Raw genomic sequence first — 16092 nt, 5'->3', positions numbered from 1 at the left:
CTCCCCTTCTTCTTCTCCTCTGCTTCCTCCTCCTCTCTTATCTCTTATTTTCTTTTACTTCTCTCTCTCTCAACAAATCTGTTCTACGCTGCGAACCAACCGTCTAATTAACCTGCTTCCTAAACTTTAGTTTATGGGTTTCAAAGGGGGAAAGTTCCCATTTTGGATCACTTTTCAACTATAACCTCTTGTGTTTTGAATGAGAGGGTGCCTCAGTTTCCCTGGGGAAGATAAGGAATTTGGTTTTTGACAGCTGGTGTGGATTTCTCATTCCTTTGTGAGAGCCCAAACTCAGATACTCAGCGTTGTCTAGACTCTGTTCTCAGTTGGTCAGTGAAAGATGGCTTTCTTTCCTAAACCACAATCGGAGCCCATATTAATGAACTTTAAAAAAATAATAGATTTCATTTTTTTAGAGTAGTTTTAGGTTTACAGAAAAATGAGCAGAAACTACAGAGTTTCCCATAGACTCTCTCCCACTACCACCCAGTTTTCCCTATTCAGATCTTGCTTCAGTGTGGTCCTTTGTTACAATTAATGAGCCAATATCAATGCAACATTATTAACCGAAGTCCATAGTTTACATTAGATTAATGAATATTTGAAATCTCTGGTTCTTGTTCAAGTGAGATGATCCAAAATGCTAGTCCGTAGCTTTCCATATATTTCCGTCTATGTCTCTTGATTCACAAACCAGGGATCCTTGTAGCCCTGGTCCCACCACTAACCAGGGTGTAGCTATGGGAAAGACACTGCCTTGCCCTTATTTGTCAGCTGTGAAAATGTAGATGGCTCCTTTCAGTTCCTACATTCCACAGGCCTCTATTTATAGGCCCTACCTCCTTCCATTACCCTTGTCTATTTAATCTCTGTTTACACAACAGAAGTTCCCCTAGAAGCAAAGGCCTGAGCTACTTTGGGGGCTGGGGGAATGGTTCTCTTTCCTTGGGTTTTGTCTCCCCTCACACATAGGGGCCAAAGTGCAATCTTCCTTATCTCCACCCTTTTCCCCTCCCTTCCTATGGCAGGGCCCAAGGGGAAAGAGACTTCTCAGAAAACATGCAGGCTCATACTCTGTGTAGGCCTGTGACTCCCAGTTACCATGAAGATCCCCCAGGAGGTTAAGGAGGAAGAGAATCTGTCTGTATGAGTCAGGGCTCTCCAGGGAAACAACACCTATGTAGCCATATCTGGAGATTTATCATGAGGAAGAATTAGCTCACATGATTATGGAGGCTGAGGAGTCCCACAGTCTGTCATCTGCGAGCTGGACGCCCAGGAAGGCTGATGGTGTAGTTTAGTCTGAGTCCGAAGGCCTGAGAACCACAGGAGCCCACAGTGTAAGTCTCAGTCCAACAACAGATGTCTGTCCAACTCAAGCGGGAAGACAGAAGAAAGGAAATTCTCCCTCTCTCTGCCATTTTGTTTTATTCGGGAACTCAGGGAAGGCAGTCATTTTACTGAGTCTGCTGATTCAAATAATTTCTGGAAATGCCCTCGCAGACATACCCGAAATAAAGTTTAATCTGGGCACCCCATGGCCAGTCAAACTGACATGCAAAATTAACCGGCACACTTTCCTCACCTCGCCCCCAGGCCATCTGGAGGTCTCCAGGCCGGAAGTACAGAACTCATCTTCCGTCCAGCTCGGAAGCAATGCCACCTCCCCCACCATCCAGGTGCCGCTACCCAAACCTTCCTGTTAAATTTAGGGCTAAAAAACTCTTTCCTCCCTTAAAAAGCCATTCGCTCTCCAAGCCTGTCTGTCCCAAATCTCCCTCTTCTCCATATGCTCTATTTGCTTCCTTCGTCTGAGGCCCAGCCTCCCCGACCTGCTCCCTGAAGCCCTCTTACCTTGCTCTCGCTCAGGGCATTTGAGTGTCTGCCAGTGGCTGATGCCTGGTGCTCTGTGGTGCCATTGTGCTGGGAGTAATGGGGGTGCCTGTTCGGGAGGGATACATGGCACCAGGGGACTGCAGGGGTCTACAGTTCTTCTAATGTCATCTCGTTGACTCCTCATAATCAGAATTCAGAAGGGGTGTATCTGAACTGGCTGAGTTTACTTCTATCAAAATCTTGGGAGAAAAGGGTTTGTTCAGCCAGAACTGAGAAAATAATATTAAAAGGCTTTATTTAACCTAGTTAAGAGCAAAAGTGTTTGTTAGACTGTGGTGCAACAGTCTGTATGTAAATAGCTTGTGCTAATTGCGAACGAGTTTTATCTTTTCTTTGATGTAGACCCCAGAGATACTTATTTGGAAATACTTTGTTAGTAGTTACTCAAAAGCAATATAATTAAGGTTCTTTCCAAATATTCTTTAATGTAGACTTGTCTCTAAATCAGGTGAGGAAAGATGGAGCTGGTAAAAAACCTTGTCACTCAAGAAGCCATCCTTAAAAGGAAGAACTTTCTGACAATGGGATCTGTCAGTGCCAGAGGGGTTTAGGGAAGGAATCGGCAGGCTGCTAAGGACAGCGGCAATGGAAGGAAGGTGCTGGGGAGGAAGAGTCCATTCCTTCGTTTTCTTCACCCTGAGCTCTAGGGAGGGGCTCTGCCATGGCCGGAGGAGAGGAAGCATTCCAGCATCACCCGCCCATGGCCAACTGCCCCAGCAATGACTGGGGGCAATGTCTGCAGAAGGGGCATTGGGGCGAGAGGGGCTGAAGAGGGAACTTTGTAAGACAAGGGGCTTGTTCACCTTCACCATGGCTGGCTATTGGGTCTCAGGCCCGAAACTCAGACTGTTGAATTTTGTGGGGCTTTGGGTAGACAAGTATCTTTCTGCTAAGGCCAGGACGAGGGTGAGGCCAGCAAGTGTCCTAGGTGCAGTGTTTGAGGAGGCCTCACTGTCAGATGCCAGCCCTGCCTTCACATGAGCCTGGGGTGAGTATCTCCTTCAAGTTCACAGCCTGAGCTCCTTGCTTGTTTCTCCCTAATTCCAACTTTGCTTTCAGCCTTGCCCAGAGAGATTCTTGAGACTGCCTACAAGGGAGACGGGAATTGAAAGGTAGAGCACAGACCAGGGGCAGATGAGGTGAAATTTGGAGGGAGGCCCCCTCCTGGGGGATGGAGGAAGGACTGTAGGGCCTCGAACAACGTAATTTGCCAAGTCCCAGCAACCCCCCTGGGAAAGGTGGTGCCCAATCCAAAGAAGAGGGCGGTGGAGATGCGACCTGACAAAATGTTGAATTCTCCGAGACTCCCCTCCATATCCCCTCTCCACTGGCGTGCATATCTCCCCCAGGCTCATCCACAGAGTGTAAAGGGTATCAGGTAGCGGAGTTCGAGCCCAGCTTTGTCCCTGTGGAACGCTCAGTCAGTCAGAAGCCCACTCTGGCACTGCTCCTATAAAGCAGGGAGGTTGGACTAGTGTGGGGCTTCATAACATGATGGGACGGAGGGGTAGGTGGATGGCGAGGAGACTCCAGGCAGAGAGGACAGCGTGTGTCGTAGCTGGAGGGGACCATGCCGGGCATGGAGCTGTGGGCAACTTGCCCACGACGGAAATGGCCCAGGTCCTGGGAACTTGGGGAACCAGGTGGGGAGTGTCTCAGATCTGAAACAAGAAGACAGAGTGGAGGAATGAATGAACTGAGAAAGAACCCACATAAGGGTCCAGACACCTGCCAGTGCAGAAGGAAAGACATTGACCACAATAGTGCCCGAGAGACTCAGTTCTAAGTGTGACATTTTGGATTTTATATTAGAGCGAGACATTTAAATTACAGAATTGAGATAGACATCGTGAATTAAAGTGGTTGTTGGACATTTTATGACCTAAGAGAGTCCATAAGAGTTGTAGGCTTGCCTAAATTTTCATCCAGAGACAGAGGGAAAACTAGTTTTGCAAACAGATGCAATAAAGCTGTTTAAAGGTTACTTCTCCCTCAGCACAACACAGCCCCCTTGAGTCTTGCTTGTCCACCATGATGGACATACTCACCCTTCAATGCAGGTGCTGAATTAAAACTGTCTGCATATTGACTCATTTAGTCCTCATAATAACCTACGAGGTAGGTACTATCATCCTTCTTGTTTCATAGATGAGGAAACTGAGGCCCAAGAGATGAAGTAACATGCCCAAGTTCTCCCAGCGGGTGAGGGGCAGAGCTGGGACTCAAGCCCAGGCCTCTGAGCCTGTGCCTTCAACCTCTGCCTCTCTCCGAGAGTCTCTGAGATTTCCTGAAACTTGCCTCAGAGACATGAAGCCTTGCTAAGAATTTACACCTCTCTGCTATAAAGTGCACAGGGTGGCAGAAACCTTTACTGGGGTCCCTGCCTATAAGAAAACCTCGGCCTAACTCACCTTCCCACTCAGGTCCCCTCTGCAGGAAAATCAGAAGTCAAGTGTTCAGTTCTGAGCACTCTTGCTGTGTGTTGCCTGATCTCTTTGTGACTGTCAGTCAGGGAGAGTGTGTGTGTGTGTGTGCGCGTGTGTGTGTGTGCATGTGCACATGAGTGCCCTGTTCTCCTGCTGCCTCTCCATCAAGGTCATGATCCCCTTGAGGGCAACTCTCAGTCCACATTGCCCACAGTGAGCCACAGGCAATAGGTGCTAAATAACCCTGCTGCCCCCTTCTCCCCCGCCAGCCTGAGTGCAGCAAGGACCAGGCTATTCCAGGCATCGTCCCCCACTCCACCCCCTCCGCCCTGCCATCGCCCGCCAGTCTCAACTGTGTTATCACAGGCCGGGGCAGCCAGCGGGCACTTGGCAATGCTTTCTCTGGAAAGTGATGGAAAGAATCAAATACCTTTTCATAGGCTCATAAATCCCCCCTGGCAAAAACACTTCCTCTTGATGTTTTTCTCTGTTTGCACTGGATTTATTGAAACTGGGAAAGAGAGTGCATTTTTAGTGAGCAGATGCCAAGATGAGTTCTTTGTGAGGTATGGCTGGTAATTTAATTAGCTCAGCTTTTTTCGGAAAAAAAGTGTTAATTAGTTTTTTGCTTAAAATACCCCATTTTGATGGCCTCTTCTTCCCCACTTCTATCCCTTGGGTGAAGCCCCAATTTCCCATCCGCACCCTGCACCGCGTCTTAGCGTGGTCACCGCTGTTATTGGAAGAGGAAACGCCAAAAAAGTTATTTTGTCCAGCCAGGAATTACGCCGCACAATTACGGTGACTGATTCCTGTGGGTCCAGGAGACTGGGGGAGCGCAGGGCCTCACTAGCGGTCACCTGCAGTGGCCTCCGAAGGTCCACGGTGCCACGTGCTACCTTCTGGTCCCCAGTCCCAGCTCCAGGAGGCAAGGTGGGGGGCAGGAAGGTGTGGTGGGGAGCAGCTGGGCGAGAGGGCGGGAGGGAGGGCCTGCAGCCCCTCAGACAGAAGGGAAGAGGTCTCTCCAGGTGAGCCCGTCCCCCCGCTTCTTATCTAGCCACCTGCCGCAGGTGAAGATGGTGGCCACTCCAGTGCTGGTGTTGGTGACTTCCACCTTGTCCACCAGCCAGCCCGAGTAGTAGCCGCTGCTGTCATGTTCCACACGCACCTTGCGCAGCTCACCCAGCTCCAGCGTCTCCAGGAAGAAGCGGTCTGTGCTGCCTCGCTCGAAGAGGTTTCGCATTTTCCGCTTCAGCTCCCGCTTGCCTGTGTCCCCATTGGCCCCAAAGATGGTCACAAAGACGTTGGCGTCGGTGCCTGCCCCTGGCTCATAGCCCGTTGTCACTATGACCTCGTACTTGACCGGCACCAGGCTCTGGACCTTGCTGGCAAAGCTCTCGGTTGTCTTGGTGACCTCGAAAACCTTGAAGTACTTCCTCTTCCTCTTGAGGGGGATGAGGCTGTCACAGCTGAAGAAGTACCTGTGGGTGGGGAAAACGGGGAAACTCAGTGCACACCAGCCAAGGTTCACACCTTCCCCCAAGACCCCTGGCCATCTGTAAATGTTTCCTTCCCCAGGTGACAGGATTTGGGGGCTAGAAATGTCTGCATTAAAATGGGGAGGATGGAGTTTTGTTTATCTTAAAATTCACAGTGCATAGCATCTCCATCCTTCCAGGTGCTTTTTGGTTCTTCTTTCATTTTCTCCCTTATACTCCATGTCTGATCCACCAGCCAATTCCAATGAGCTGATCTTCGAACTAGATCCAGAATCAGCTCATCTGGAAGAGCAGGCTGTGTCTCACTATCTTCTCTATTGCCACTCTGGGGCCAGCCACCACCATCTTCCCCCTGGAACGTATCAGCCTCCTATCTGGTCTCCCTGCTTCTTGCTCCCTGGAGTCAATTCTCTATCCAGCAGCCAAGTGATGTGAGTCCAAGAATGTCACCCGTCTGCTCAGAACCCTCTATGGCTTCCCAGATTATGTATAAATCACCACCTGACAAAGGCCTGCGAGCCCCTCAGGGATCTCACCCTCCTCCCGGTGTTTGCCTTTCTGACCTGTTTCCTGCCCTTCTGCTCTAAGCTCACTCCACACGACCATGCAGATGCCCTTGCTTCCTCGAAGGGACTAATGAACATTTTTACCCAACGCTGTCACCTTCAGAGGCAGCTGCGGGATTCAGAGTGACAATCCCAGGCAAAGCCAAGTAGAAACGAGGCTATGGAATGTGTGCTCCCAAATCACACATGGTTGAGTTGAACAATGAGAGAATGAGAGAGAGAGAGAACACATGCTCACAGACTTCGGAATGCAGGGACTAAGAGAAAGTTCGCTGCTGAAGAAGCCTCCACAAGCAGAAGCAAGTCCAGGGCCAAGAGAAATGGTTTTGGACCAGGAAGTCCCTTCCTTGCATCCTCCCCCCACCCCACCCCCAATTTTAGCCTCTGGGTATCAAGGAGGAAGTCAGAGGCATGGTGGGTAGACACTGCATAGGACATAAGGGAACCTGGGGTTTGCCGCAGCCCTGCCTCCTGTGTGACCTTGGGCAAGTCACATCCCCTGAGCAGACCTTGGCTTTCCTCCTAACAATGTTAGAGGCTTGAACTGAACAACTGCTATGGTTTCTTCCCACTCCAAACTGCTAATCTTTTAACAGCATTGGAAATAAGCAGTGCTGGCACCGGCCGGTGACTTCAGGAACACAGCCCTGAAAGGGTGTGCCCAGTGGTCCAAAATCAAACACTATTTTAGATGAAAATCCAGAATAGCAAAAAGGCTTGGCTTTCTGCAGACTTACTAAATGCCAGGGCTTTACACTGTTGCATCTCATTAACTCCCATGACGACCCTCGAGTTGGAGGTTGCCTCCTCCTATTTCACAGAATGGGAACTAAGGTTTAGAGAAGAGAAGTCACTGCTCAAGGTGACCCGGAGGCAGGGCCCAGAGCCAGCCTGCCTGGTCCCTGATGAGCCAGTCACTTAAAGACACTTTGTGGGACATCTTTATTCTGTTTTGAGGTCTGTCTTCTTACAATTTATCACTTGATAAATCTGGATTGTTGTTACATACCGCACTTTCTTAGAGGGGAATATATTCACATGCTTTGTTTAAAAATTCTTTTAAAATGCATATGCCCACTAATATACATAATTCTATATAAATGCACAGGCAGGTTTTTCTAAATTCACTCTTTTCCTTTTTGCTTGGCGCTAGCTCCTTTTCCCCTCTCATTTCCATTCGGCATCCCACTGTCACCTCAGATAACCTGTGTAACAATTGCAGGGGTATCTTGCCAAATATCCCTCCATTTCACCCAACCCCACACAGACCCACATACACAGACATATGCAGGACGTCAGTGTTCGCTTTGCAAAATGGCGTCACACAATCCGTGTTTTCCCATATCTTGCTTTTCTCACTCAACAATCCTTCTTGGGAATTGCTCCAAGTCATCTGGTACCTATTTAGTTCATTGTTTTTAGTGGCTGAAAAATATTCCCTGGTGTAGCTATAAGGAAATGTTTTCTAATCGATACAATTATAAGATCACCAAAATGTGGAACCTCTGAGCTTTGTGAAGTCCAGACTCTAGCTGGGGAAGGACCCAAGCCAGGCTGTTCCCGCTAGAAATGGGGGAGGGTCGTCAGCAAGAGTAAAGGCAAAGGAAGAGAAAAGCAAACACAAAAGAAATTGAATACATGGGGGAAAAAACATGTAGAATACGATCACACTTCTGTGAATAGTGTGTATGTGAGATGTTAGAAAAATGTCAGAGAGATTGAGGTCACCGAATGCTCACGGTATTGTTTTACTTTGGAGAATTTTTACTTTCTTTTATACATCTTTTTTGTATTATTTGAATTTTTCTAATGATTGCGTATTATATGATGTTGGAATAGAACAATGAAGCTGTTTTTGGTCTTAAAAAAAGAAACCAGCCTCTCTGTGTGTCCTTCCACCACAATCTGAGGATATTAGTGACGAAGAACTGGTCAGAAAGAGAATGCAGATTGATGGAGAGGAGTCAGAACTGGAAATGGTTGGAAGATGAAAATCCGAGATTATTGTGTTTCTAAGAGTTTGAGATTAAGTTCATTTGCAATTCATGGAAATCCAAATGGTATAGTTAAGATGGTGGTCGGGAAGGAACTGCAGGCGCATATGCAGGGTTATGTAGTGATTTTTATAACGGCGGAATACCATGGTGTCCTAGGACAGTGAGATGTCACTAGCCACGTGACGAAACACGACTGCACAGTCTCCCTTCTGGATGAATGTGATATTTCGTGGTGGTGGTAGGTGGTGGTGGTGGGGGGGCAGTAACACAGATTCTCATCCATCAGAAATCACAGGCCTGAGACCTGCAGAGGCAGCGGGCTGGTGTGGGACTTCTGAGCACCCTCTAGGCTGGAAGCCCTGCCATCCTTCTCCTGCCTCCAGTCTCTAGAGGCATCTAGCTCTCCTCCCAGGAGAGACTGGTGCACAGAGGGGTGACGTGCCCCAGGCCACACAGCTGACTAGGTAACAGCTCTAGTATCTGGGGGTCTGGACTCCTTGCACCTCCTTTCCCTTTGGGAAGAGCCCTGCCCTGGGGACATCCTCTCTCCCTGTCCAGCCTGAGGACAAACTGACCAAAGGCCACACTCTTGAGGGTGTAGGAAAAGATGCTTCTCTGGGAGTGGTGGCTTCTTTCCACTAGATGAGAAGCCCTACAACTCAGCCCCAGGACTGTGGGATGGGAAGTTCACGAGCTGGGCCTTCACTTTCCCTCCTCCTGAGACTGGAAGGTACCGGGTGGTGCTGAGATGTTTGTCTTTCTCCCACTCACAGACAACATTGTCCGTTTAAAGCTAACTCAAGTGGTGACTATTTTATTATTGTATCTTATAGCGAAACTTTGGGGGTTCAAGGAGCATCAGTATCAGCAGCCACATTCCCTGTGGCTGGGAGGCAGTACCCAGTTACAGAAGGGGCTTTGACCTGGCCCTGGCTAACGAGATGAGTCAGTGATTCTTCTGGGCCCTCTGTGTCCCACCCCTCAAGTCTTCAGCACTATTGTTCCCAGCAGCCATTCCCAGTGACTTCTATAGGACCCATCTTGTCTTTCTCTAAAAAAGCAATAAATAACATTCACACTGAATCATGTCCCTGTCAAATTCATATGTGGAAGCCCTAACCCCCCAATGTCATGGTATTTGGAGATGAGGCCTTTGAGAGATAGTTAGCTTCAGATAAGGTCATGAGGGTTGGGACCCCAAGATGGGATTAGTGCCCTTAAAAGAATAGAAAGAGACACTCTCTAATAGAGAATGTATTAGAAAGAGAGCTCTTTTTCTCTTCCAAGTGAGGACATAGTAAGCCAAGAAGAGAGGCCCAATTATGCTGGCACCCTGATGTTGGACTTCCAGCATCCAGAATTATGTGAAAGAATGTCTGCTGTTTAAGCCACCCAGTCTGAGTTTCTTTGTTATGGGAGCCCAAGCTGGCTAAGACAGACGTTCAGAAGTCATTCCTGCCCAGTTCTCAGAGGGGAAGCTTGGTCAGAGGGAGCCAATTCCAGGGGCCTGCAGGTCACAGGTTGAGAGTGGACAGACATTGCTTTGAGAAGCTTGGGATCCTGAAGGCTAGAGCCTGCCGCTGAGGGACCCGCTGGAGTTGGGCAGGCCTGCACCTGGCTGTCTCTTCTGTCTGGTGTGCTTATCATGACAGGTGTGGCCATGGGCAGGGCCAGCCCGGGGAGGCCAGGAGGTGGGATAGTGAGGGGCCAGCAGCGGCTCTGGGGGGATGTCTCAGCATGAGTTGTGACCCCTGCTCTCACTCACTCCTTGGGCCTACCCTCCTGGAGGCAAACACTGCCCTCAGCTTCCTCTTCCTCCTCTTCTCCTTCACTCCTTTGTAGTGTCTTTTCTGTTTTCCAGAGCCACAGGCTCTTTCTGGCTTCAGTGTGGTTACCAAATGGTTTTAATTAGACAAACTGATGACTGTGGACTGTTACCTAGGTAACTAAAACCTTAATCCTCCAGAAATGCCTGAGTCTCTGGGGAAGGCCCTGGTGGGGGAAATGCAAAGCTCCTTATCTGGGGTCCTTGGAGGCAAGTGGTACACAACGTGACCCCAGATGTCTGTCTCTGGTCTGTCCCCTGCCTGCATGGATGGTGGCCTTTCACTATGTGGCAGCAACAGGCTTCAAAGCCACTGTCTGGCACTGTCTGACATGCTCAGTGTTCTTCCAAAGTGTCCCTGGATGAAAAGGCCGGAACACCCATCTAGTCTCGTGTCATGCCTCTGGGGGTAGGCCTATGGTTCAGACAGCTCCAGAACCAGTACAGCTGACCCTTCCCTTACTGTCTCGTAAGTCTCCTAAATGAGGTGACATCAGCCTCAAAGGAGGTTGACATCATCAACCTCCCCATGCCTTGCCATCTTGTCCACGGTTCAGCTTCAGTCCCTCCCCGCTGGGGGAGAAGGCAAGAGGCACATACATACACATTGCCATACTCCATCTCGGTGATGGTGATAGTCTTGACATGCCAGACCAGCTCTCTCTTGGGGATGAACCGGTCCTCTCTGGCGAGGTGGCCCACGCAGAGGGCAGCGATGTCCCCCAAGTAGACGCTGTCAAACTCAAATGTATCTGTGCTCCCCCTGCAGGATGCAAAAGTGTGGTCAATGAGCGCTGCCCATGCCCACTGAAGAAAGTAAGCATTTATTGAGTACCTACTGTATTCCGGGCACCAGTCTGAGGAATATGGATAGAATGGCAAGCAAGGTCTGATGCCAGGCCTCCATTCTTTGAGGGGCTCAGTCTAGTTTTGGAAGAAGACAATCACAACCATTAAAAAGCCCTGCTGGCTTCCTGGTCCCAGCACCCATCAGATGAAGCTGGGAAGAGGGTGAGGTCCTGGGCCGTGGGAGTTGGGAGGAGGAGGGTGGAGGGACCAGGGAGCAGCGGGAGGGGAGGAAGGGAAGAGTCTTCTGATATGGATCTGACTTGGCAAAGCCACTGATGGTTACAGTGGGATGCGGAGGCGCAGACATTCCTGGGGGGAGTGCTAGCCTGGCTGGAGGTTGGGTTCAGTGAGGGAAATGGCACTGGAAAGGAGGTGGGGTGCAACACTCTGTGGTGGTCTGTAAGTGCCAGTCGAAGGGGCTCGGACTTCATCCTGACGGAGAGGGAGTTTAAATAAAAGGTACAGTAGGTTATGGAGGGGAAACTAAGCAATCTGCAGGGAGTGGGGAGATGAAGTGGGCATCTGAGCAGTTCAGAGGCAGCTCTGATGTGTGTATGTGGGGGGAGGTGAGATTCTCCAGGTGTACCTGCCACATGGGAGTGGTAAGCGCAGACATCTTTATACGAGGCCCAATTTCGATTTTCCTATAAAGCATCTTAGAGGCTCTCTCCTCCCACCCTCCTTTTAACTAGAATTTAAATCAATGTTGTCTTATGTGATTCTTTTGCAAATCATATGGGCGAATGTCTTCCTTTTCACCAGACTGTGAGCTCTTCATCTGTGGGGACATGGAATAATGTCTGCAGGGCTTCCCATCCTGTGGCATAGTGGGCTCTCTTTAATTAATTAATTAGCCATCCAGTAACTTTTAAAATTAAAATATATTTGATATATAACATTGTATAAATGTAAGGTGTACAACACGCAGTTTGATAGCTTACACATTGTACTATGATTGCCACTGTAGTGATAATTAGCACTTCAATCATGTTACACAATTATCTTTTCTTTTTAGTGGTTGGAATAATTAAGTTCTGGACGCTCAGAGTGGACTCTCTTTAAAGGGCAGTCCCCTCTTTGCTTTCCCTTTCATAAATCTCCCGTCTCATCCTAGGAGCTTACATGGGGTCAGCGCACAGTAGGTACTCAATAAGTACTTGCAGTTTAGGCCCATTAATATGCTTATGGCCCCCACCAAGGGGTTGATCCTTGGGGTCCCTCTCTCACCCACCCCACCCACCCCCATTCCCCTGTGGGCCCCGCCTCTTCCTACTTCCTAAAGGCCCGCTGTCTAGAAGAATTTTCCACCAGAAACTCTTTGGATCGGTTCTTCCTGCCCTCCAGGATGAGCCAGACGTTCTCCCTGGTTTCGCCTCCATTGCCTGTTTCTATGACGATCTCGTAGGCTGCAGTGCAGAGGGAGGAAGAGGGTGAGCAGAGGGGAAGCAGTGCCCACCATCAGGACAGGAGCACAATGGCTGCTCCCTCCAGGTCCTATATTTGATTTTAGACCATAGATTGGGGTTGGCGGGCAGGTTAAAATCCTCACAATTGAAGCACTATAAATAGAACCTGCCCTGATGTAGGGGCTAGCGTGATATTCCCATTTTATTTATAGTAGCAGCCTCTTTGCCTGGTGAGCATGGTAGCTGCTAGAAGTGAAGAACTAGCCGCTATTGCCTCCAGGATGCAGGAGGTTTCCAAGAGATGCTGGGGTCTGGCTCTGAGGAATGGACCAGTCCCTGAAATACAAAGCAGAGATCCTCTGCAAAGGGAAGGGAGAAGAGGTAGGGCCCAGTAATAGAAAGGGATGGCAGAGCCCCAGGCAGGCAAGACTCTGGAGAGCATCCACTATCGAGCAAGAGGTCCTACTCCTTGTCAGGTCTCAGTTTTCACTCTGCTGTCACACTAAGCATCACGGCCTCTGCCCCTGCAGTTCCCTCAAGCATGTCTGCATTCATTCGTCTAACATTTATTAAGTGGGTACCGAATGTCAGAACAGGGCTAGACTCTGGGGGACACTAGAACTCAGTCTCTAGACCCAGAACCATACGCTGACTGTACCAGAGGACAAAATGTGGTAACCTTGCAACAAAGCGCCAGAGTACCATGGGGGGAGGGGGAAAATCTGGCTCCCTGCTACCTCCCTCATCTTCTAGTGCTTTCTCCCTTGCTCTCTGCAGCCACCCTGCCTCTGTGCTGTTCTTGGAGCTCCGAGGCATCATACTCCCGTTCTGGAGCTCGGCATTGACTGACTATTCCTTTTGCCTACATGCTTGCTTCTTTCTCCCCGACGCCAACCCTGTATTGGCTTGGCTCACTCCCTCATCTCCTTCTAGTCCTCACTTAAATGTCACCTCCCTACAGAGGTCTGCTCCACACATTCTAATTAAAATTGCTACCTGATTCTCTCCAGCACTCTTGACCTGCCTTACCTACTATTTTCTCTTATCTCTATCACCTAGTACCTTCTAACACGCCATGTAGGTTACTTATTATTTTATTGTTATTGTATTCTCTCTCGCCTCCCCCCTACCCCCTGCCAACACCTGAATGTAAGCTCCATGAGGGCAAGGATCTTCTCAAGTTCCCAGAACAGTGCCTGGCACAGAAGCACTCAAAAACTAGTTGTTGAGTGAATGAATGAAAGAGCTAATCACAGGAAGCTTCACGAAGGAGATGGCATTTGCACTTGGGCTTGAAGAAGAGCCATGACTATGATCAGCAGAAAATGGAGGAATGTTCAAGGCACAGCAAGGAGCATAAACAGAAACTGAGGGATGTGAGAGGGGCTTGAAGTCCACTTGATCTAGCCCCACTCTGCAGGGGCCAGGCCGGGGATGGAGGATACAATACATATTTGTTTGGAATGTCCCCTATGAATGTAGCTCTTGCTGCAGTGAGTCAGCGAGAGCTTGGGATTCTAGATCCACAAGGATAGCTCTATTTTTGTGCCTTTATCTCAGAGATGTGATAAAAGACAATTAAGAGAAGGGATGGCTATGCCTGACGCTAACCGTAGTATCAACCCCAGCCCCTCAGCAACCCTTTTGCCTTTGTGACTCCTCTCAAGGAAAATCTCTGCTACTTGAAACAGGTAGAATAAATTCGGGCAAAGATGCAAGTAACCCATGACAGGGGGGAGATGCCTGGAAAGCATATAACACCTGAAGAAGGGCATGGCCTGCAGAGCCCAGCCCAGGACATTGAGCACTGTGAAATGGCTGAACCACTGACAGGGACTAGAAGCCATCACAGGGTGGAGAGCGGTCCCACTGCTTCCAGCTTCTTTCCCAACAGAGGGTAAGGTGTGTTCTGTAAACCAGACACCCATGAATTCAAGCGGATCCTGGGTGTTGTTAAGGAAATGATTTGTCAGCAACAAGGAGAGAGGGAGGGAGCTCTAGGAACCTCCATGATCACTACAACAAACTCAAGGAGGAGAGTCGAGAAATGATGTAGGTGGAGGGCATGAGGACTGTCACCCATCCTTTCCTGAGAGTCCTGATGGTAGGGGAGGGAAGTAAGGTGTGTAAGTGAGGACTGCTAGGTAGATTAAAAACCATGTCACTGGTCGTCTCAATGGTCTTCTGAGAGGAAGTTTCAATCAGCCTGTTTCCATCTTGCCCTCTTTCCCATTTCATTGATGGCTTGATAAAATGTTGAGGCGTGACTTTCAACTTTGCTGATAGATTGCTGGGAGGAAACAGAGAGAACAGGGAAGGTAGGAGTGGTGAGCGTCTAGTAGGGGTCAATGTAAGGCTCACTATGGGGCCAGCACATCCACAGGACAAGCCCAGCTGGAGAAGGGGCTCAGCAGCCACTGTGTGAGTCACCAGCACGAAGGGGTCACTAGCAAAGCTACCGTGAGCTCGGGAGTCATGAGTGTGGTTCAAGTGGCAGGACAGGAGAGGGGAGAGCAGACCACCCTTTAAATCTTGCCTGTGCTCTGGGCATGGCGTCTGCAGAGGGAGGTGGACAAGCACTCCAGGATACACTGAGAGGAGCCAATATCACATCACGTGAATAGGGGCTGAATAAACAGGTGGCAGGGGCACATGATGCTGTGAAGGAGTGCCAGGATGAGGACAGCTGGGCTTCTAGCGGGCATCTGGAACTTACTGCTCCAGATCACCTTCCCCACCTCGTGTTGTCAGGACCGTTCTATACTCAGGAGCTCCTACCATGTGGTTTGGATGGGGCTCAGAGTTCCAGCTTGGCCCGTCGGAACCTTCCCCTGGGAGACACTCTCTTCCTTTCCACTGCAGCTGTTAAGCTATAAGGCTGTGAGGTTGGGGTGACCAGCAGCCATCTTCCCACAATGTAGAAAAAGAAGCACTTAGAGGAAAAGGGGGACAGAGAGATACTGAAACCACTGGAGCCTCGAGACGGCCAAGTCTAAGCCAATTCCACCTGAGACTTCCAAGTTCTGGGAAAAAGTATTTCCCTTTTCCCACCTTAGTGTTGGGGTTCATACTACTCCTGAAATTTTCTGTTTGACCCCAGCGTGACTGCCAAAGGATGAATACTTCAAGAACATGATTCTGAAGGTGGAGTTTTTGAACAGAGCTGTCTGGTGAAACAGTGAGTCCTCCATCTCTGGAGAGCTGGCCATCAAGCTGGACTGTATTTGGGCTGACTGAACGGTCCAAAAATCATTGGTTCTGTTGGAGGATGTCCCAGAGAGAGGTCTTTTTTGTCCTCCCAGGTTTGGTGAGTGTTTGCGTGTGTGTGTGTGTGTGCGTGCTTGCATGCACACGTGTTTATGCCTGTGTGTGCGTGCATGCATGTGCATGTATGAACATGTGATCTACCATTCAGGCCTTACCCTGGACCAATTACAACAGGATCTCTGGGGGTAGGACCCAGATGTCCGTATTATTTAAAGATTTCCAATGGTTTTCAGCTTTAGCTGCACACTGGAACCAAGTGCAGAGGTGCATGCTTACAGAGGGTCAGGAGCAACTTCTGGAACTGCTAACGAGTTGAAGATGAAGGCAGGGAATGGGAGGCTAAATGAGGTGAGACGATCAA

General features: G+C 49.3%; 1 protein-coding gene across 3 annotated transcripts in view; it reads right to left on the bottom strand.

Moving 5' to 3' along the window:
• Positions 1-4797: 4797 nt before the first annotated feature.
• The window catches only part of LOXHD1 (lipoxygenase homology PLAT domains 1), a 140167-nt gene continuing 128872 nt past the window's right edge, over positions 4798-16092 (bottom strand). For 2 of the 3 annotated variants that reach the window (XM_039842428.1, XM_039842430.1), the window contains 3 exons: positions 12332-12464; positions 10814-10972; positions 5250-5803 (listed from right to left, as the gene is read on the bottom strand). In XM_039842428.1, coding sequence (XP_039698362.1) covers positions 5323-5803; positions 10814-10972; positions 12332-12464 — 773 coding nt within the window. In that variant the 3' untranslated portion in view covers positions 5250-5322. Of the gene's footprint in view, positions 5056-5249; positions 5804-10813; positions 10973-12331; positions 12465-16092 lie in introns of those variants that run through there. The other variant, XM_039842431.1, reaches the window with a different exon arrangement.

Source organism: Pteropus medius, unplaced genomic scaffold (assembly GCF_902729225.1).
Source record: "Pteropus medius unplaced genomic scaffold, Ma_sr-lr_union100, whole genome shotgun sequence".
Taxonomy (NCBI): Eukaryota; Metazoa; Chordata; class Mammalia; order Chiroptera; family Pteropodidae; genus Pteropus; species Pteropus medius.
This window is presented reverse-complemented; position numbering and strand designations above follow the sequence as displayed.